Source organism: Symphodus melops, assembly GCF_947650265.1.
Source record: "Symphodus melops genome assembly, chromosome: 7".
In the NCBI taxonomy this organism is placed as follows: domain Eukaryota; kingdom Metazoa; phylum Chordata; class Actinopteri; order Labriformes; family Labridae; genus Symphodus; species Symphodus melops.
Genome location: NC_136697.1, coordinates 22535322 through 22557811, shown reverse-complemented (window position 1 = coordinate 22557811; position 22490 = coordinate 22535322). Strand labels below are relative to the sequence as shown.

The 22490-nt window shown below is 44.5% G+C and overlaps 1 protein-coding gene across 9 annotated transcripts in view; it reads left to right on the top strand.

The window, feature by feature from the left end:
- The window catches only part of epb41l3b (erythrocyte membrane protein band 4.1-like 3b), a 48343-nt gene extending 25859 nt beyond the window's left edge, over nucleotides 1-22484 (top strand). For 3 of the 9 annotated variants that reach the window (XM_079349087.1, XM_079349085.1, XM_079349084.1), the window contains exons 4-25: nucleotides 1910-2014; nucleotides 2342-2384; nucleotides 2498-2573; nucleotides 2790-3008; nucleotides 3899-3986; nucleotides 5465-5509; nucleotides 6064-6216; nucleotides 6772-6869; nucleotides 7245-7420; nucleotides 7937-8142; nucleotides 8570-9154; nucleotides 10522-10569; nucleotides 11668-11703; nucleotides 12944-13120; nucleotides 13769-13828; nucleotides 14863-15537; nucleotides 16457-16489; nucleotides 16704-16781; nucleotides 18282-18365; nucleotides 19276-19374; nucleotides 19966-20046; nucleotides 20414-22484. In XM_079349087.1, the coding sequence (XP_079205213.1) occupies nucleotides 1910-2014; nucleotides 2342-2384; nucleotides 2498-2573; nucleotides 2790-3008; nucleotides 3899-3986; nucleotides 5465-5509; nucleotides 6064-6216; nucleotides 6772-6869; nucleotides 7245-7420; nucleotides 7937-8142; nucleotides 8570-9154; nucleotides 10522-10569; nucleotides 11668-11703; nucleotides 12944-13120; nucleotides 13769-13828; nucleotides 14863-15537; nucleotides 16457-16489; nucleotides 16704-16781; nucleotides 18282-18365; nucleotides 19276-19374; nucleotides 19966-20046; nucleotides 20414-20524 (3276 nt within the window). In that variant the 3' untranslated portion in view covers nucleotides 20525-22484. Of the gene's footprint in view, nucleotides 1-1909; nucleotides 2015-2341; nucleotides 2385-2497; nucleotides 2574-2789; nucleotides 3009-3898; nucleotides 3987-5464; nucleotides 5510-6063; nucleotides 6217-6771; nucleotides 6870-7244; nucleotides 7421-7936; nucleotides 8143-8569; nucleotides 9155-10521; nucleotides 10570-11667; nucleotides 11704-12186; nucleotides 12253-12943; nucleotides 13121-13768; nucleotides 13829-14862; nucleotides 15538-16456; nucleotides 16490-16703; nucleotides 16782-18281; nucleotides 18366-19275; nucleotides 19375-19965; nucleotides 20047-20413 lie in introns of all 9 variants that reach the window. The other 6 variants (XM_079349086.1, XM_079349088.1, XM_079349091.1 and 3 more) reach the window with 6 other exon arrangements.
- Nucleotides 22485-22490: the final 6 nt, after the last annotated feature.

Below are 22490 nucleotides of genomic sequence, written 5' to 3'. Positions count from 1 at the left end.
TGTACTCCTAACCTCGTTGTTTTAAAGCCAAACAGCAACAGTATTATAACTTATTACTGTGTGTGTGTGTGTGTGTGTGTGTGTGTGTGTGTGTGTGTGTGTGTGTGTGTGTGTGTGTGTGTGTGTGTGTGTGTGTGTGTGTGTGTGTGTGTGTGTGTGTGTGTGTGTGTGTGTGTGTGTGTGTGTGTGTGTGTGTGTGTGTGTGTGTGTGTGTGTGTGTGTGTGTGTGTGTGTCGAGTGAAGCCTGGGTTACGTGTTGTGTTGAGAAGCTCCTGTCACAGAAACGAGGCTCTAGTGTGACATGCTTCTCCTAAATCCCTCGGAGGAGTGCGGCAAGGATTAACTTTTCTCCACGGCAGGCTTTATGGCTCTGCACAAACCTCGCACAGTCACTGCAGAGTTCTGAGCACTCACAGAGATGGAAGGGTGTAGCTGGATGCCTGTATGAATACACCGTGTATATGAAGTCCTTATACTGTAACTAATGATTATTTGCATTATTGATTCATCGGCAGATTTATTCAGTATTCATAGATTAGTCTGAAAAGATGTTGTTACTGTCTTGTCCAAGTAGCCGGATGTCTTTTAAATAGCAACCTGGATGTGAACATGAAGGACTGAATGATTTCTGGAGTCATGAGCTTGTGTGCTCGTCACATTTACAGCCAAAAGGACGTCTTGTCCAACACAACAGAGACTGATCATTTATTATGACTTCTTTTTTTTTTATATATATATATAAATGATCACAAAGCAAAGTCTTCATTTCCTGAGCTTCTAATTCCTTACTTTAGCTGGAACGATGAGCCGGCAGCAGTAGACGAAGACAAACAATTCTGAATTACGTTTAAGATGCTTGGAGCTGATTCATTTTCTCGATTCTGCTCTGTCATTGAAAAGTCTTAAACATGAAGCTTTGTATTTTCCTTTTGAATAATGGATTCGTTGATCAGTCTTTGCAGCTCTGTTGAGTACATGCCAGCAGATTTGCATGTTTTGGAGATAACATGTGAGTGTAACAGATGCAGCCGCGTGTTTATGTCTTCTGCTGCTCAAACAAGCTGTGAGGCGGCGGTGACATGAGGAGCTGGCTCCGGGTCGCTGTCGTCTGTGTGGCAACTTGGCCCTTAAAATATCTCATGTGAGCAGCCAAATGAGAGTAACAAGACCAACCTCCCCCCCCCACCAACACACTCACTCACACACACACACACACACACACACACCCCCGTGGGAGCAACACCGGGCATTCAGCTAGAGACATGCTGTCAATTTGTTTAAAGTGTTCACGTAGCTGACGCTCACCTTGAGCCCAGGAATGTGAAGGTGTATTTATACTCTACTGCTTTTTATAGAAGGAATCAATTCACAGCTGTGGAGAGTGAGTGAGTGAGTGGGCTCGAGGGTGAGACCCTGCAGGACAGGAAGACAGTGAAATGTTCTACATCATCAAAGTACTGTTTGAATTCAGCCCAGTTTTTTTTTTTTTTTTTTTTTTTTTTAAATGAACATTTTAAACTTTCAAAATGTTTTTACTCCACTTCACCATCTTTGATCTCTACATGAAATCTCCTTTTCTACATGTCAAACCTCTCTCTCTCTCTATCTCTCTCTCTCTCTCTCTCTCTCTCTCTCCCTCCCTCCCTCCCCACCAGACTCTGTCGACTGACCTTTTCTTTCTTTCCAATAAAAGAATTAGAAATGCCCCTCACCCACCCAAAAAAAATACCTTAAAGAAAATCCACAAATACAAAAAAAGCATTTTCCTGCTTCATATCCTCAGTTCAGTTGTAATCATACTCTTTCAGTGATGTCTCTCTGGCGACTATAAAAGATGTTATGATGTGAAATAATTCCTCACCTCTGTTAAAAATGTACGTTTTCTTTTTTTTTTTTTTTCCCCTCACAGAAACGAGCCAAAGGCCAAGTGCTTCTGGACAAAATCTGCGAGCACCTCAATCTGCTGGAGAGAGATTACTTTGGCATCACACACAGAGATGTAGAGAACCAGAAGGTAAAAGAAACGTTCATCTGTTTCTATGGCTTTAGCTAAAACAGGAATGCTACATGGGCCGGATGGGGCTCAGTGGTCGTTTCTGAACCGGAAGGTCGAGGATTCAATCCGAAGTGTCGGTGTGACCTGCAGAGTAGGAAAGTGCTCTACGAGCTCAAGTCCTTTTATGAGTTACATTGAGAGCAGACTGCTGGAGGAGCCTGGTCTGTAAAAGTATCTGTGACACTGAACCATAATCCGTCCCTCCACTTTTAGGAGTGTTAGGTTCTTAGTATTCTGCTCACTCAGCAGAGATCTTAAATGCTTCTTGTTTTTGTTTTTTTGCAGAATTGGCTCGACCCCTCCAAGGAGCTGAAGAAGCAGATCAGGAGTAGGTTTAGTAATGAATTAAAAAAAATCAATCCTTTCATGCTGACAGCTGAACAAGGTGTGTGCAGATGTAAACGGGCGCTCAGATAATTGAATGTTGTCTCTGTGTCTCAGCTGGTCCCTGGAACTTTGCTTTCAATGTGAAGTTTTATCCTCCCGACCCGTCCCAGCTCTCCGAGGATATCACAAGGTGAGGAAGCAGCTAATCCAGATTGAGTGTAATGTGATCTTCTTCAGTAAATGTAAAGCATCAGTCTTTATCAGTCCCTCTTATGAGTGCAGGGAATGTTATCCATCAGTGTCAAACTTAAAGGGTTGGCAGTGTAAAAATAGCAGATTTTAATTTCTATTTAAAAGCATTTTATTCAGTAATGTAAACAAAAGGATTGTCTTGGTCCTCTCTTAGGTACTACCTGTGTCTGCAGCTGAGAGACGATGTGGTTTCAGGTCGACTGCCCTGCTCCTTCGCCACCCACACAGTGCTGGGCTCCTACACAGCGCAGTCTGAACTGGGAGACTACGACCCCGAGGAGCTGGGCAGCGACTACATCAGCGAACTGCGCTTCGCACCAAACCAGACCAAAGAGCTTGAAGAGAAGGTCATGGAACTCCACAAGACCTACAAGTACGTCCCCGCATCAGGAACTAAACTCTTTTAATGCTGAGATCAGCTTCAAGCTCAACTTTTCAAAACTGTCCGATGGAAGACGAGTCAGTGATTTAGACGAGCACACGTTTGATCAGCTCAGAGCTTCTAGTTCGATGGTTACGAGGGGAACAAACAGTAAGTTTCATTCTCAGTGAAAAGAATGTACCTGCGAGAAAGACAATATGATCCTTGTAAAATGTCCCAGGCAAAAAGCTAAAAGTCCTCCCGTGCACAGAATGTGTATGTGATGATAATAACTAATCAGAACAATATCGTTTTGGCAGGCTGTAAACATGTTCATCTCTACTGTAGAATCAGCTTTTTTAACTGTAGGGTGTGTCTCCACATTGGCTTCATTTCTCCGCTTGCTTTGTGAGCAGCCTTAAGCGCGATGCGGCAAAACGTTGCCCGTCTGTGTGTGCCCTAAGTCACTCAGTCATACTGGGTGAATGTTAACAGGCTGAAAAATAATCTGCCCTGAAAGACAGCATGTCCCCAGACATCGGATTTGTATTTTCCTATAAATGATTTTATCTGCCTGCCATCGGTCTGAGCCTTTCATTCTCCATGTATTACAATGATTTGATTTAGTCCAGTGTTGTCTGCTGGACAGAGAGAGGCAATGACAGTGCAAGGATTAGAGTCTCTCTGAAGACCATCCATCTAAAAACCGAGGCACTTAAGGAGCTCTGTTAACCCTGAGTTAAAAGCTTTTATGCTGTAAAACTGTGAATCATCCCATGTTTTATTTTTATGGGACCCGACATCTCAAAAGTTGCTTGTTCCCATTGTTCAGAGAGCGTCGAGCCTCTCTCTGCTCCGCTCTGCTGTGTTGTGGACCTCATGTGATCTGTGTGTCCTCTCAGGGGGATGACACCAGCCGAAGCAGAGATGCACTTCCTGGAAAATGCCAAGAAACTGTCCATGTACGGCGTGGACCTCCATCACGCCAAGGTAACGTCACCCTGCAAGCTTTTTAGCCCCTCATATTGAAGAAACGTACAAGATTTGACCAACTTAACACTTACTGTCTAAGGGGATATTTATCAGGAGGCAGTGTCCAATCAAATGGCTTTGAAGTCAATTAGTTTGATGTCATCATCATACCTGGAAATGTCAAGTTGCTGCTTTTAAAGTTTTGTTAAAAAGTGATACACCAAAGTTTTGAACTTATTTCCCCCATGTTAGTGTGAAAAAGTATAAAGTCGTCCAGAACAGAATCATCTAGAACATAAAGATGTCTTCCATTTGGGTGTTTAAAATGTTTTTTAAGAAATCTGGAGACGAAAGGTTTTACTCTTAACCTTTGAAACCTCTTTGAATGGAACGTTTAGGAGAGGGACACTTAATCCATTTCATACCGAAAGGAAAAAGATAAAAATCAATCCTACTCTGATGTCTCAAATGAAACCTTCAGTCACAATGGGATTAGTTTAGCTTAGCTTAGCCGAAGACTAAAAATGGATCAAATGTCAACATGGTATTTAAGGGTTAAAAAAATATATATTTATTTTCAATACATTTATTTATTTTATTTTTATTTTTAATAACAATATTTAAATTGAAATGCTAAATTGTCTGATCCTTGGACAGAGCCATTTTTTCAGATTTCTCGTCTTTATGCGAAGCTGAACTAAACGTGACTAACTCAAGCTGCTTGTTTTCTTAACTGTGCTACATGTCAATGCTATTGTCCGTTTACACAAATCCACACTTAAAGGCCAATCAGCTTGTTTCCCAAAAGGTCCCTTTAACTGGTTCACCAGGAGGCAGCTCAGAGACAGTGCACGTTTGTGTGTTCAGTACAGGGGTTTGTGTCGTTTCTTTGTGCAAGAGGAGGCCGACACATTTCACTCACGCACTCGATAGTAACGCTTACCACCACAACACCACCGCTTCAAAAACATCCCGGCTGCTTCAGTTTAACATGCCACTGCTGTCTCGCTGATTGACTGACACGTCACTGCTGCCTCTGTGGAGTCATAGGCTGAAGGATGGGTGGCGAGGAGGTGGGGGGGGGGGGGGGGGGGGGGGGGGGGTCTGGAGCCCAGGAGCCCAGGAGCCCAGGAGCCCAGCCTGAGTTGAATGATTTTCTCGCTGTTACTAATCTCTCGCTGGCCAGATGGGATCAGAATGTATCACCAGGGCACAGACGAGCAGAGGGAGAGCTGGATTACAGTAGTCCAACTGCTGTCATCGTAAAGGGAAATGAATGTCTACAGTTTTGATATAAATCCGTTATCGTAAGCACTTTGAAAGACAAAATTGATACAGGCATGAGTGATGGGGGAGGATATTGCCTTCACAGATCCAGATTAAAAAGAGGAGACGACAGAGATCAAAGTGAGCAGAGATCAGTGCTCAGCGTTTAAAAGTTTTCATACACCAAGAAAAAAACATCTGTCTTTTCTCCTTTCTCATTAAATGCAAAGTTGGTAGGGAAGCTCTATGAGTGCTTGGCTCCAGCTGAGGGAGAGGTAAGAGGCTGCAATTCATCTGCTTACCTGCGTGTGTGTGTGATGACTTTCTACATGTGCATGGTTACATACGAAGGTTGTCGATGCAGCAGTTTTCTTAGGGTTCCGCTTTGGTCCAGCGCTTCGCTCACTGAACAACATCATCATTGGTTTCACCCTCTTGTGCATAGTCTAGTGCTTCATCCTCCATTTACCAACACTTCACTGTTGCTTTTGCCTTCGAGTCACCCTCGAGTCTTTCTTCAACGTCACCACAGCCTGCATAGAGAAGATAAGAGCGCCACATGCCTGATTCCATTCTCCACCTGCCTGCTTTACCCTGTTATTACCAAAAAACTAGACTCGGATAAATACCTCTTCCCCCCTGCTGTGCATCTGGCTCCTCAACTTCCCCTATATCCTGTAGTGTATTTTGTATGGGACAGTCAGAAAAAGAGCCATTTATAATCGGGGGCTTGTTCTTTAAGACTATCAGGATTCTGTGATACCAAAGGGAGACGTGTGAAGGAGTTTCATTGAAGTAATCGTTTTCCCCTTGATTTGTTGTTTTTCAGGACTCCGAGGGTGTGGAGATAATGCTGGGGGTTTGTGCAAGTGGCCTGCTCATCTACAGAGACAGGTTGCGGATCAACAGGTTTGCTTGGCCCAAAATCCTCAAGATCTCCTACAAGAGGAATAACTTCTACATCAAGATCCGACCGGGCGAGGTGAGGTCTACAGAAGCTGAATGTATTTACAGCGATAAACTGCTCGGTCAGACCAAGAGAGAGTCCAGGTGTTTTTATTAAATGTGTACCTGTGGTTACGATGGATCTGTCCCAGACTCTTTGTGCTGTGTTATCATGTTAAGCTCCCATCACAGCCGCTGTCATATTGGCTTCTGTTCAGCAGCTGCACCGCACTTCTAAAGTGCTGATTAGAAACGGCTTTCTAAGATGAATGTTTTCTGTTCGAATTCTGCCTCAAATTTCCCCACACAACTTCTCCACACTGACTTTACTCAAATATGATAAAGGAAGTGGAAGTAGAAGCAGAACGAGATAACTTGTTTAAACTGGAATGTTTGGGCTTACTGGGTACTTTAAGCAGTTTTAGAGTAAAATATAAACACTGGATTGGGACATATAATCAGGAAATTGTTGAATGTCTGGTGGTGCAAACCGACCTGTGGCTCCCCACCCGCATGCCATTATCAACTCTCTCTCTCTGTGTGTGTGTCTCTCTCTCTCTCTCTCTCTGATTTCCCTTTTGTCCTTGATCAGTTTGAGCAGTTTGAAAGCACAATTGGTTTCAAGCTTCCAAATCATCGCGCCGCCAAAAGGCTCTGGAAGGTCTGTGTCGAGCACCACACCTTCTTCAGGTAAGAAATATAGGATCTTTGACGTGATGGTTGTTTGATGGTTATCCTGCCAGCAGGGTCAGAGTCACAGGCTGTGATGTATGAACCCATCACTTCACTTCCATCTTTGACATCCTTTGTATGTATTGATCACAGGCCTGTTGACATGAAATTACAAATGAACATGTTAGATGGTTCTGTTGTGTTGAAATAGACACATTTGTTGAAGCAGCCTGAAACTGATGCAAAGTTACTTTTTACTGTTCTAAAAAACAAACGCTCTCCTGTGAGTTCTTTTGAGAAGCGAGCCGAGCGTGAAGCGGCCTCTGTAGACTATTTAAATGAGTTTTAAAGTCACGCAGTGCATATCCTCAACATGTTTGTGAATTGTGACAGGCTCGTGTCCCCAGAGGCTCCCCCAAAGAAGTTCCTGAGTCTCGGCTCGAAGTTTCGATACAGCGGCAGGACGCAGGCTCAGACCCGCAGGGCCAGCTCCCAGATCATCAGACCGGCTCCGCTCTTTGAACGCACCTCCAGCAAACGCTACAACATGTCCCGCAGCTTAGATGGAGGTGAGAAGGAGTCGAGGGTCTCGATTTATGACGGCCCACATGTGCCATCCTAGTCCAACTGCTGCTAATCCAAAAAAAAACCTTCACAATCATTTAACCAGTTTATTTTAAATCCGGGATATTTTTAAACTCCTCTTGGGTCGTTTTGATTAATCCTAATTTTAGAGATGATTGTTCAGCATGTCTCTTCTAGCTAAAGGGGAAACTTTTCTCTTTGAAATATGCTGCTGCTGCCTCTTTTCATGTCAGAAAACTTTCTTACACATTCAAATTACTTTTTCTTTTTTCTGAACATTTTACACCTGAAAACCTTCATAGCTAAACAGCGTGCACTGACAGTGGAACAATGGCTATGATAACAACAATGTACTGTTGCCTGTCTTTGTGTGTGTTTTTTTGTTGTTGTTGTTTTTTTGTTTTTCGGCTCACGCGTGTGCTTGGGTTTCAAAGCAGACCAGCAGCGTCTATTTGAAGGTCCCAGTCCATCACATCCATCTTTGTCTTCCCATCCTCCAGCACCAATCATGGAGAACCACGAGACCCTGATGAAGGACAGCAGCGCTGACGGAACAGCCAAAGTCATCGCCAAAGGAGACCTCATCACCACAGTAACGACGGAGAAGAAGGCCGAGGAAGAGAAGGCGGAGCGGGAGGACGCTCGGATGGATGCTGCGGAGACGCCGGAACCAGCTGTCACAACACCGCTCAGACACGACACGAAGGTAAACCTCTCTCTGACCGGGCTCAGTTCAGTGAACTTCCTGATAGATTCTGTGTTTGGTTCAAAGAGAGACTAATATGCTCAAAGTAGTAAATGTCGGTTTTGAGAAGCTGCTGCATCTTTGAACGTTCTGTTTGGAGATTTGAGTTTGTTTGTTTGTTTGTTTGTTTGTTTTTTTCTTATTTTAAATACTCCGTATGGCTGATGAGATTTCCCGGTTGCTTTCAGCTTAACCCTCTGCAGTAGACAATGCTGAAGTGCTTCTCATCTTGTGTGCGCTTTACTAATTAGCTTTTCTTTTCTTGTCCTTCCTTTGACCCTACACTATACTTGTGTGTTTGCTCATGCGCATTCGCCCCCTTTCCCCTTCGCCTCTCTCCATTTAAACACACACGCGTCATCTTTTTGTTGACACCTGTCTCCATCAGTGCTCCTCTCGTGTGTACACAAGTGACCCCCTCCGCTCTGAGCTCTCACTCCCCTCATCTCCTGTTACATCCACCAAAGTGCGGCGAAGGCGCAGGGAGAACACGCGTAAGCGGGCCTCGTCGGTCAGCCCGGCCAAGAACGGCGACGGGTGCCGCCGCCGGCAAGCCCTCGCCGACCGCAAGGCGGCCCTGCTGGACGAGCAGGCGTTGCTGCTCTTGGCGCGCAAGCAGAGGCTGGAGCAGGGCAAGAGCCGCGGCGGCACGCTCTTCTCCTTCTCCCTGCACCTGCCTGACCTGTCCTCCTTCCTGGACGACGACGGCTACATCACCTTCCCTGATCTGTCAGAGATGCGCTTCCTTCCTGAGTGCGCGCACAACTTCCTGCCCATAAAGTCACCCTCGCTCATCCCGTGCTTCCTCTTCATCTTTTTCTTCCTCCTGTCCACCTCCTTCTCCGTCCCATATGCCCTCACGCTCTCCTTCCCCCTGGCGCTGTGTCTCTGCTACCTGGAGCCCAAGGCCGCCTCCCTGACCGCCTCCTTAGCAAATGGCTACCATGACCATGACAGTTCAGAGGAAGAGGAGGTGTGTGTTATGCGTACGCCTGTATGTTTCAGTACCCGCCTCGAGTTCAGAGTAACAGTTCATTATGACAGTTAACCCCTTCTCACCTGTCCTGTATCCTGCTCTGCTGTTTCACCAGTGCAGAGCCGACCTGGAGACTGTGTCTGTCCCAGTGTCTGTCAGTGCTCCTACTTTCAGAACCTCATCTCTGCCCGCTCACACTCGTCATCCTGTAGACTCATCCTCATCATCATCATCACCATCACAAGTACACAGAGATGAACCTGTATGCCTCACTATTTCATGTAGAGAGACTTGTATTTGATTTGTTTCACTCTGAGGCTTCGACGCAAAGATTGATCACAGTCAGGACTTTTTTTTTTTTTTACCAGCATCAGGCTGAGATCACAATTATTTCTGGGGCATTTTTGCGTGCACTTTTTGCAGCCACAATAACATTTTAGCAGGAAAGATTTCCACTGGCATGCTGGCATATAAAGCTGTAAATTGAGGACTTATTTCCACACTTGTCTGAGCTTGTTTGTTAAAGATAATGACAAATTACAGCACTTAATTATCCTCATATTATCAACTTTTGGCCTAACCCATCTCAGTACTGTCATCTCCATCTACGACTTAACGGTAAAGAACGTGACTGCCACCAGATCAACGCCATCTGCATGCAAACACTTCCATATGTATGTATGCACTCACAGCCTCTCTGCATCACTTTCTTAGTCAAGCAAAGCAGCGCAAATTAAATTATTCAACTTCAACAAGGCTCCAAGCAGCTTTCTGTAAGGCGGCATCATTTGACTTGTTTGCCTGAGTTGAATCACGATTGAACATTGTGCTGTAATGTAATCCAGGCGGCGTGGCAGAGAGGCTGTGCCATTTAAATGCATCCTGTCCACATGCATGAAGAGGAGGGGAGGGCCTGAAAGTCAGGAAACAAGGAATGTTGTTGTGGGTTTAACCAGCCACAAAATAATCGATTTTTAAAAAAAATAAAATAAAATAAAAAAAGTGATCTAATTTTGCACCAGGATTTAGCTCATCCAAATTTAAAGAAAACTCAGTTTAACAGTGAAACGTCAAAGTGACTGACCGAAGGTTGTAACTTCCTCTGAGTCTGTTTTGCTTGCTTACTTTTCATTTGCTTTTATTGTTTTTTTGTTTGTTTTGTTTTAAATGTAGATTCCTGATTTATACTCGTAGTGTGGTCTGACAACGTGAAGCCTAAAGAAAACGCATTTCCATTTGTTCCATGTGTGGTTATGAAGAGTCTTGTTTTAGTGATGAATACATTTTCAAGAGTTTACAAGTTGACTTCTTGTCGTTTTTCCTGCTTGCCGCTCGGATCGGTTGTGGTCTGTTTGTGAAAGCAGACCGACAGCGAACAAACTGACTTTGCCTTTGATGGAGAGATGACAGAGGTTTGTACACGGAGACACATCATGATTAAATCATGAATACATTCTGACTGAGCAGAGAAATGAAGAGATGCTGAATCATGGATGCTATCTCTTAATGCATGCATTACATCTTGTTATGCTCATGACTTCTTTATGTGCGGCCTTGTTTTATCACCATGTCTTCTTTAGCACTAAGTTAGTTTAAATATGGAGTCTGAGTCATGTCTGGTGTGACCTCCAGTTCAAAGCATATCTGTAGCTCATTCTGTCACAGTTACCATCCTCTTCATGTGAAGCTGCAGGCCCTTTCATATTACAACAGAAAATGTACATTGGTAGTGAGGAGAGCACTTCACTGTTTGTAGTAATATTATGCTCATTCATATCCTTAAAATGAACAACTTGTATCTCAAGCTGCTTTTAAACCCTCTCCAGTCTTCAGTCATTTTCTGCCGTTACGGTCTCCTCTGTAGATTGTGACCTTTAGCCTACAAACAGCAAGGGCTCATGGGAAGTGAAGTTTGCTGAATGCTCCTTCATAGAGCTTCCTCCAGCTGTGATTCTTGGACAGCACATGAAACCGTTATCAATCTCGATGTGGCGTTATCAACTTTTCCAAATCAACTTTTAAACCCATGGTGCTCTATTACAGACGCAGGTGAACAAAACCTTCATCATGTAACACTTACCTGCATATGTAAGCTGAAAGACTGAGACGGAAGCTGCATATTGAGCCTAACGTTATTTTATTTTGAAAGAGGAAGCAAAAGGGAGATTGTACAGTAACATTGCTTAAGTTTAGATGAGGTTTTAAAGTTCTCTAAATGATGCAGTTTGAACATTTGTGACTGCAGACGGTCAAAGTGCTTGATCCATTTCTCACAACTTGAGGCTCTAAAATCGGAACACTACCCTTCGAGACTTTAAATGTACAAAGTGTTCAGGGCTTCGGGTTTAAAGAAAAATCCATTCGTGTGACATTTTTCAATCCAACCACATGACTGACTTCTTTTACCTGTCTGCTTGCCGCCCCTTGTTTCCTCTCTGTCCACCTGATTTTCCTTTTTAATGACTTCTTCCACTCACACTCTCTCTTCTCTCCTCTCTACTCGCCTTCAGTCGGAAGCAGATGAGGACTCTGAGATGCCGACTCAGGTACACTGGGCTCGCTTCATGGCCCTGCTCAGTGCATCAAACCACCACCATCAGATGCACTGAGCCATTCAAACATCCGCCGTCATTCATTCGTTCTGTGCCGTCTCGCCACCTTTGCTTGCCTGCTCTTGCCTTTTGTAAACACTTTTACTCTCACAGCACACAGCTCACCGACCACTGATCCCACTTCACAGACTGCTGCCCTAAAGCTGCCGCTGCTTCTAAAAGCCATCGAAGCTGTGTTTTTGTATGCAGATGCAGAAGTCGTGTCATATTTATTTTTCTTATTGCTGGAACCAAAGGATCACATGTCAACGTTTTTGAAGGTTTTTTATTAGTTCTTACTTTTCAGCGGGCTGAATTATTTCCTCCTGTTCTTGTTAACCTTACAGAAGAAGACAAGCCCTCCAATTTGTCCTCTTCAGCATGAACGAGCACAGAATCCTTCCACTACATCTCTTGTCCCTTCTTTTGTCTTTGCAGTATAGTTTCATAAGACGAGTAAGAGGGGAAAACGTTTTTATCAAGCATAGTAATCTGATGCTCGAGGTTGGTAAGAAGTCGGATGCATGAATGTTGTCTGCATCAGAGTGCGATTGGTTTGAGGAATCCCCGTCGATAACAGATGGGTCTAACATAGCAGTAGCTCTGGAAACAAAAAGAGTGACCTTGGTTTTATCTAACAGAGTCTGTGCTGTGAGCATCCCAAAGAACTTACTGTGAGAAATGAAACAACTCAAATAAAAGTGTGTGCGAGTGAGGCCGTAACCTCTGATAAGATTTGGGAGTGTTGTGCCCGACTAAACCTCCGAGCTAACAGCTAAGATTGAATGCATGAAATCATTTTTGTCATTCCGTGACGCTGGTCCTAAATGCATCCAAAGCATTTAAGTACAAGCTGTTACTCTTTCAGTTGCAGCTGCCGTGCCTTTTGCTTTCTTTTGGTTGCTGTTTTTTTGCTAGCTGTTGCTCAGGTAGCCTGCACAGCCTGCTAAACAGGCCTGTGCTACATAAACACAAGGAATGCTGGGTATCATGCGGTCCATTTCTTTATTAATGGGTGATCTTAAGACAATTACAGAACCGCATTTTATGCCTCCAAACTTTTCTTGGAGGTTTTTTTTTGGGGGGGGGGGGGGGGATATGCAAGCTACCGTTGCGTACACTAAGCATGGCCGTCGTTCCCGTCGCTCTGCTCCGGGCCTCATCTCCTTGTGTCATGATTGGCCGGCTACTGTAGGACAACTCGCCTCCGGAAGAGATGGTCAAGCACCAGACAAACATCAGCGAACTGAAGCGCTCCTTCCTGGAGACGGGCAGCAGCTCTCCGGGCCTGACAGAGTGGGAGAAGAGACTCACCTCGTCCCCTGTGCGCTCGCCCAGACTGGACGAAGCACCGATGATAGAACCGCTGGACGTAAGCTGCAGTCCACAGACGACTGAATGACGGCTTGTGTGTGTGTGTCTGTGAGGCATGACATCATGTTAGAGGAGATTTTGGCTTTAACAAAGGCATCAATCCTAAGAGTATTATGACACGGTGCATTAAATCAGACATTCATAATGGGGCTGAAGCTGTATATTTTAACTTCAAAATGAGTCTGCTGCAGTATACTTGATCTTCAGAGGATATTAATAATAAAGATTATGGACGTCGTTATGAGGAGAATTAATCTACAAAGTTAGCGTTCCCGTAAATGAGCCTCTCTTCACCACTGTCACCTTTACAGCTTCAATATATCTCATCAGCAGCTGATTAACATATCCATTTGTCCCGGCAAAGAATGGGCCAATCATTAATCAGTAATGTGATTGTTGTGGTCTGTGTGCAGTTTTTTTTTTGTTGTTTTTTTTTTTTCTTCTCTCCGCCTCTGCTGTGTAACGTAACGTGATGAACCTAAAAAAAAAAGCTCACATGAGCGGCTCTAACTGAAGCGTCTGAGGTCTTATCACTGACGTCAAACAGGTCCGACTGAAGCAGGAAGGAGACGATTCTTTTGCAAAGTTTGGAAAACATGTCCTGGTCTTAATCTGTGTGACATGATGTTTTTTTCTGTTTCTTTAGACTGAAGGGGAGCCGGCTGAAGGACAAGAGACGAAGGAGGAGGACACTAAGGTCACTGAGGTAAACTGCCACCAGTGTTTCTTTTTCAACATGTACTGGCATTAGTATGGTCTTCTGTTTTGTCTTTTTGTGTCCATCCAGCTGCAGACATATCGGACTCCGGTGAAGTTCTTGTCCTACTTGATGTGTATCTTTTCCCTCCGATCTCTTTAAACGTCATCCTCATGTGATAGAGCTGGTAGCATTAGCATTGTCACAACCTGCCTCGCATAAACAGAGACTGGATCGGTGTCAAAGCTGAAACTGAGCTGTGCTACGGCTACCAGTAAGGCTTCATGTGGTATCTTACATATCAGCACGACATCGGGGCGTAATTAGCATGAAATCACATTAAGCGCTTATCCGTTTTATTTGACCTCAAGAACTTCTTGTCTTTTTAAAGACAGGGTTGGACATTTTTGAAAACTGGCATCATTTTGAAAGCAGCGTTCCCTCTTTGGTCCCTCAAAAGCCACGCCCCTCTCTGACATTCACCAGAGCCATTGGTCCAGAAGCAGACCTCAGCTCATGTTTTGAGTGTGGGGTCCAAAACGAGCAGGGAGACGGGGAGGCGTGATTGGCTCATCAGATTGGTACCTCGTGGCAGACATCGGCTGAAGTTTTGACAGGTTTATAACTGAAATAACTATAATAACTAAAAAATTTCAACCAAAATCTTAAAAAAGTGTATCAAGAGATTATTACCAGCCCTGCCTTTAAAATCACTTTTATATTTATTAACCAGATTTAAATATTGGTATTTTCCCCACATGAAAGGTCATTAGTTATGGGCATGAAGAGGTGAAAACGCTCTACATAAATAAAGCAAAGGGACCCATAAGAAAAGAAAATCAAGCTTTACTCATCACTCTCATTGTTCAGTAAGAGATCACACAACTCAGCTAGCATCTTTTGACAAATACTTCCTTCTGTTTGTTTGTGTGTTTTTTCTATATCTATGTTCTCTGAAGCTTATACTCACCATCTTGGCTGTGTGATGCTCTCTGTCTTCTAATTTGAACGATGCATGTCCAATAAGCCGAGTGTCTCCCCAGGCGGCGGGATATCTGGTGAAATACGTGGCGGATAGTCTGCTAACAGATTTGGGCACCTCCTCGGGGCCCCACGGGATCAGTCTGTCAACCACTATGGACGATGATGTCTTCATGGATGGGACCCTCAGGGAGGTGGAGGAGAAAACCCCCGACTCCCACGAGGAGGTGTCGGAGAGGTCGACGGGGAAGATCAGCCCGGGAGCTGTCAGACAGGAAGTGTCCCAGGCCATCAGTGACAAGAAAGGAACACTTATTATTTTGAAGGAGGCGGAGGAGAGGGACGACGCAGAGGGCATCGAGACGAGTGCTGAGGGTGAAAAAGAAGAGGCTGAAGTCCAAGAAGAGGTGGAAATTGAAGAGAACGGGACTTCCAAAGAGGAAGAAGAACCGTCTGATGTTAAAGACGGCGCTGTAGTTAAAACATCAAGTCTAAAGGTTGAGATAAAAGCTGATGACATGACTCAGATTAAAGGTACCGATTCGCCTAAAAAGGCCATGGCATCGTGGATTTCTGAGGAGGTGAAGACAGAGACCTCAAAGATCATCGGCGCTGCAACAAAGGAAGTGAGAGAGAAAGCAGAAATGTTCACTCTCCAGGAGGTCCAGATGGAGAAGTCAATGTCCGGCCTGAATCATGTCGCAGTCTCTGAGTCTTCGACGACATCTTTAGCAGTGGTACTGTATGACTACTAAAAGGAAAAAAAGTTCTGGCTACCTCCCTCCACATCTCCACCACCTCATTGCCTTCCCTCCAGCAGCAGAGAAAACCAGTCTAACCAGAGTGTAACCCAGCGCTGTGCATGGCTAACGGTCCCCCTAACACCCAACGTTTTTTCTCTCACGCTCGCCAAACAGCCCGTTTCTGTTGCAATCAAACCTGCTGCTTCTGTTTGGTTTTTTTGTTGTTTTTTTCAAGACAGTGTTATTTCTGAGTTTGTTGACGGCTCAAACAGCCCACCATGCCGTCGCAGCCGGCTCCCACAGCTGATAAGGGAAAGAAACGGGGGCTCTGGCAGGCTCCTGTTTGTTGAGTTTTTTTTCCTCTATCGTTTTGCTCAGCTGCTGCATCCCCCTTTCTTTCAGCTCCGTTATCAGTTCCCTGAAGGCGGTGACTTCACAGACCTGGCTCCGTGCCACCGCTGCAGCTTTTCCCCACCTCACCTCATCCTCCAAAATCCCCCTCTCTGCCTCCGTAGCGAGTTATGGAAACAATTGTATGGGTCTACCTAAAAAGAGGTTTCACTGTTCTCACTGAGCAGTTTTCTAAAAGCTGATTATTTCAAATTTGTTCCTGCTGGATTCAGCGATTCCAAATGCGGATTTTTTGTTAGAGCTTTTAAGATTTGTTGGACATGGCATTAGTTTCAGCGGACTTAACGGGCTCTATGATGGTATTCCATACAATCCATATATTATTTACTTTTTTTAGAGCTTTCATTTCTCTCTCTCTCTCTCTCTCTCTCTCTCTCTCTCTCCCTCTCCCTCTCGCTCTCTCTCTCTCTCTCTCTCTCTCTCTCTGTCTCTGTGTCGTGTGAGTTTTGACTGTTTTCTTTTCTCTCTCCTCTTCTGTCTGTCCATCCCTCTGTCCCATCAGTCCACGCTGGGATGGGTTTCCTCTTCTCAAAAGGTGACCGCTCCTCTCTGGTCCTTCCAGGAATCTGACACTGTGTTGGTTTTTATGCATCTGACACATATTGTTTTTAAAAACGTGCATTTCTGGCTGTACACGATGAAAGTCTGGAAATGTATAATCCACATGTTCAGCTCTGGTTGGAAATGTGAACCGTTTCTAGACATAATGAAGCTTAAACGTCACCTAATGGTCCATTTCTCATTCACAGACTTCACCTGATCCAGGGGAGGAAGTGGTGGTTGCCAAGGAGACAGAGGCAGCGCCAGCCGAGTCCACGGGGCCAACGGTGAATATGCAGACCACAGAGGCAGAGTGCACTACAGCAGAGCTCGCAGACAAAATGAAACCTACAGAGGGGGAGTTAGAACATGTAGATCTCTTAGAAGAAGATGCAGGTGGTGACTGTTCAGGAGATCCAACAGCTGTTAGTGTTATTCAAGGCGTTACACCATCTTCAGAGCCACTTCAGCAGAGTGCATATGTGGAGATGGAAGCAGAAAAAGAGCCGTTAGTAACACATTCAGGGCCAAAAGATGATGAAAGCATGTCTGGCAGCAGTGCTGGGCAAGAAGTGTCAGTAGTGAGCCCTGCATGGGGGGAGGAAAAAGAGGAAACAATAGAGGAGGAGGGAGAGGATGCAGATGTGGAGGGGGAGGCGTTGACCTCAAAAGACACAAACGACAGTTTCAGATTCACCGTTGCTCCTGCTTGCATCCAAGGTTGTGAAAAGGAAGCGAGTCTGCCGTCAAAAGAGGAGGAGCACAGGGAAGAGGAAGCAGCGGAGAGTCGTTTAGAGAATGTTGAAGAGGATTCAGCAGGTTTTGAAAACAAGGGAGAGGAGAGAGAGCGCGGGGAAGTAGATGGAAAGAGAGTTCGGTTCTCCGATGAAAAGCAGTATTTCCAGGAGCAAGAGATTCCCTCAGAGTTTGAAGATAGCATTCAGGAAGTGGATGAAGCTGGAGGTGACTGTGTGAATGTAGAAAATGAAGGCCAGAAGGCCGCCGTGAAACCTTTGCCCTTTGAGAAAGAGAGATACCACCGAGCACAGGCAGACAGCTCAGAAGAGGAGGAAGAGGCAGATGAACAGGAGGAGCATGATGAGGAAGAACTGGCAGAAGGCTGTGTAGACGAGAAGGCTTCAGAAGCAAGAGAAGACGAAGAAACAGTCCACACTGAAGAATTGAAAAAAGCAGAAAGAGACCTGAAGGAGGAGACTCTGACGGAACCAGCTCCGTCAGCCGACTGGCTTTTGTATGCACCTTTGGCCGCGTCTCAGTCGGAGGTAACTCGGCGTCATCTCGGCCTCAGACCTGTAACCTCACCTCCCCTCTCCCCTCCTGTCTGCACAATCTGCCACTAATGATCAAGGGCCACACTGGAGATCTGCGTCTCGACTTCCTAACGTCACAGTTTGTTGCTGTGCAGATCGGGGGGAACCTTCTTTGAACATGATGTGGTGCACCGACTTAATCAAAACCTTGTGATTGGTATCCTGAACTCCACTGGTTCAGGGACTCTAATGCATGACTGCATGCTCCTTTTAGAGACTGAAGCCCTCCAATGACGGTCTTTGGCTCTTTTTCATGAGCATGCGGGATTTATTTGTGTCCATTTGATTTCATGTCCAAAAGTGAGGATTTATTTTAAAAACAAAAGGGAACAGTTAAAAGTGGACACATATGGCAGTTTGTTTCAACGTGACAGTGACAGATGGTTTACGTCCTGTTCTCCTTTTTTCTGAATGCTGTTTTATTTGTGTCCGCCATTTATTTTTTTCCTCCTTCAGAGCCCTGATGCAGACGAGTCTGCCACCAAAGAGACGCCTGTGGTCCACACGGAGACAAAAACGATCACCTATGAGTCTGCAGAGGTACACGCTAACACAACAAAACTTTTCTGGTTTCTGTATTGAATGAGAGGTGGCTGCAATTTGTCCACTGATGCTCTGTGAAAGCAGCTCCAGTAATTCTTGTGGGAGCAGAAGAAAACGAGCTGCAAACACGTTTTCTTTTAACAAAATAAATTGATTTTGCAAACAACTTAACTCACACACACAGAAGACAAAACACAACATTTGCCTTCATTTTGTTTGGGCTAACTCTGATCGATATACGTCCACTGTTCACTCTATTTTCGGCTCTGTTTGGCTCTCCGTGGGGACTTTACTACTGACCTTTACTGACATTGTTTTATGCATTGATAATAAAATTTTTAAAAAATCTTTTTTTTTTTTAGTCTTGAGCTCCAAAAAAAACTTGAAAGCAAAGGGGATGTAAATAAACCCACATGTTAAAATAAACCTGCACAGCACTAAGAGGAGTTGTAAGGCAGTTAAACAACAGTCTGTCAGCGCCTGTAAGCCTTTTAACTACTTCTCCCTCAAACTCTGCTATGAACCCTGTTTAGGCTTCCTCATTGAATAACTAAAGCAGCTGTTTCCAGGATGTAGTATCAGAGCCACTGAGTGAAGCGGTGCAGATTTGAGCAGCTTTAGATGGATTTTATTTTTTTTTAGGTGTTTGAGTGTTGAGTCATGTTGAAAAGGAAAAGGAGGCGCTTGAAGCCTTGTGGTTGGTGCATGCTACATGCAGTATACGGACCACCATTCAGCTCTTCTACTTGCAAGCTTCCCGACAAGTGGTCCAAAAATCTGTTAGTGCAGCTTTTAGTCTGCAAACATTTAGAGCTGACTAATGTTCATCAGTGCGCTCGCTGAATGTGCTGCCGAGTGTTGGTTTTATCTTTTCTAGAGAACAAACGTGTGTCTTGCTTCTCAACAGGTTGACACTAACGGTGACGTAGACCCCGGGGTGTTGCTGAGTGCTCAGACCATCACCTCGGAGACCTCCAGCACCACCACGACCACACACATCACCAAGGTGAGGCCTCTCTTTGGTGTCATGCTCCAAAGACAAACGTGCTTCCTTCACGCTCTTAGTTTGATCAGACCCATTTAAAGGAGAAAAAACCCTTTGATCACAGATTGGTCTCTGGTGTTACATTTGTTTGGAAACCAAATTGACAGTGCACAGTGATTTTATGATGTTTTCAGCGAAGCGAGATCGCGACCAGTCTTTTTCCCCTTTAATGATTTGGTCAATACATTTAAAGGAAATCTATTTTTGTAACCTTCAAAAAGCTCTTAAGTTCTCCAGCCGTGGTGATATGATATCATCTTTAGACCATCCGACAGTCGAGATATTCAGTTACCTGTCAGACAGAAGTCGGGAAGTATTCACATTTTAGCCAATGATAACGGGTAGTTTCTGTGAAGGAAAAGGGGAGGGGTCCAATTGTGACCGATCTTTCCTCTATCCCCTCATTAGTTATTATTGACAACATCACAGTCACTGCCAGAGAAATGTAACCTCACAAAGCTTTGATGTAAACGTGTAATACAGCTTCAAGTGCTCGTCGTCAAATGTTTGTGTCTGCACACACTGACTTCAAGTCCTCCATGTTTTTGTCAGACGGTGAAAGGAGGAATATCAGAGACGAGAATTGAGAAGAGGATCGTCATCACAGGAGACGCAGACATCGACCACGACGAGGTCTCTTAGAATAGTTTCGTCCTGTTTCTTCTTCCCTGTCTGCTTTCTGCATTATTTAATTTACTTTGCTTGTAAAGTCGATTTTATCATTTGAGCTACCACCGTGAAGTTTCCCTTAAACCCTGCTGACCTTAAACTGATCTTTGCAGGAACTGTTCTCCGCATGTGACATTAAAAACAAACAAAAAAAACATGATTAACTCTTAACATGACTTTAACAAATGCTGGAGGTTTGACATCTGTAGCTTAAAGTGGCTTCCCTGTTGCCATATTGACTCACAATCCAACATTCCCGCTTCCTCCCCGCCTTCCCCGTTTTCTGTCTCCCCCTGGTGACCCCCCCCTGGCACCGCACCCCTGTATGTAGGCTCTGGCTCAGGCCATAAAGGAGGCTAAAGAACAGCATCCTGACATGTCAGTGACCAAAGTAGTGGTACATAAAGAGACAGAGATCACGCCAGAGGAGGGGGAGGACTGACCCAGGTAAGACAATGAGGTCCCAGTCCTGGTCCCAGCTGTATAGTCTAGTCTGGTCTGGTTTTGATTTGGTTGGACTGTGCTGCTTTTTTTTTTTTTTCAAGCTGGTCTCCATCTTTTGGGCATGCTGCTTTCCCATCAGCACTTCTTCTTCTCACTGATACAGACAGCGCTGCTTCTGCTGCACTCACAGTCAATGCATCATGCCGCTGTCATTCCAGCTCCGCCCCCCTGCAGGGTAAAGGTCGGCTGCTGCGTGTGTGCACATAGAACGGATATTATAGTCTCTGCTTGTTAAGACCAGGCTTAAAAACCTTTACAGTAGTTCTCCTAGCAGTCTGATGCAACCTGCTGTATTGTGCCTGCAACACTGCCCCCTGCTGGAGAGAAAACACAATTAGTGTTTCTTAGAAAGAGCTTCTGTTTTCACTTGCAGTTTAATGACGTGCTTTGTCTCTATCATTTGAAAACCCAAAGTCAAAACTATGTTAAGCCTGCTTCTTAAACATACGTTCTGTTAAAATACTGGAGCCTGCATGTTGTGCAGTATTCAGTGAAAATATTGTGCACATCTTTTGTCTACATAGTGTCGCTGCACAAAGAGCAGCAGGACGGAGCAAGTCAATACCTGCTGAACCGGCTCCTGACTGTCTGTATGTGCAAACACTTCGACTGAAATCTGATCTTGAGTGAACACAGACGTGCTCTTCAGCTCTGCTCTTACCAGAGGCATCATGCACCATAACTGTACAGCTCCTTGATACGGCCACATGTTCAAGTATTTTCAGCAAAATTCTCCTATTTTTCATCTAAGAAAAACCACACTCTAATACATGCAGCTTCACTTTTAATGAATGCAGCTCAAAAGAAAACAGTAACAGATATAAAGAATAAGTGTGGGCAAAACAACACTACTTAAAGGTGTAGTTGTTTAGGATCATGCAGGAGACAGCGTTCAAAGATAAAGATCATTTAACCTGACCAAATGTGACTTTTAAAGTGGACCATGTGTGCCACTCTAAATGTGTTCCTTCTTTTTTCTGTCAGACTTTAAAAATATTGGATTGATAGATCCGATAAATCTAGATATCAAGACTTTCTGCAGGGCAAATGTTTCAGTGATTGTATCATTTTCACCCATCCAAACTTTTTTCAAAGTCTAAGAAATAGCAGCAGTCTGTATGGAGAGAAGTGTTCCTGCATGGATTCATCCCTGAGCTATATTTCCAGGACACTCATGTTGGGACACATGGTGTTACTCTTTGTCAGTGTGGAGGTTAAAAAAATTTTTAAAAAAAAGTAATTAAAAAAAATGCCAGCAGATCTTGTGATGATGTCCACAGAAACCGCAGCAGCTTGTGTCGTAACGTGCCTGCTGCGGTGTTGTGAGGACGCTTTCAGGTGTGGATCTGTGTGAAGGAGCTTCTTATTCCATGACACCTCAAACAGCATGTCCTTCAAAACTCCTTTCCTACAAACTGGTTCTGATTCACCTTTTTGGCTCAGAAGCTCGTTTTGCTTCACTTGCTTTCTGATGAAGGATCCCAAGGCGCAGGCTTTTGGGATGAGCCAGCGTGCATGTGTGTACTCGCGTGACTCACCAGACGGGAATGCTTGGCTTTGTTTCTGCGGCCTTGCCCCTCAGTCCTGTTTGTGTGTGAGAGTGCTGTCTAATATCTATGTGTCAGACTGCTTGTGTTTCTGAGTAGCAATATTATTAACAAAATACTAAATTGTGTTTTGTGTTTTTTCTCCTCTGCTCTTTTGGATGCCTGTTTCTTTCCACTGCAGATACACACAGAGTGTTTGAGTGATTATGTTCAACTTCATCAAATTCTTCTCCAGCACACCATGCGTCCATGTTTCAGCCATCTGGGCTTCATTACCGGGGCCACTGAATAAAAAATAGAAATGTCACTGATAAATAGTGGAAGGACCAAATATGGAAAGTGTTAGCATGAGACATG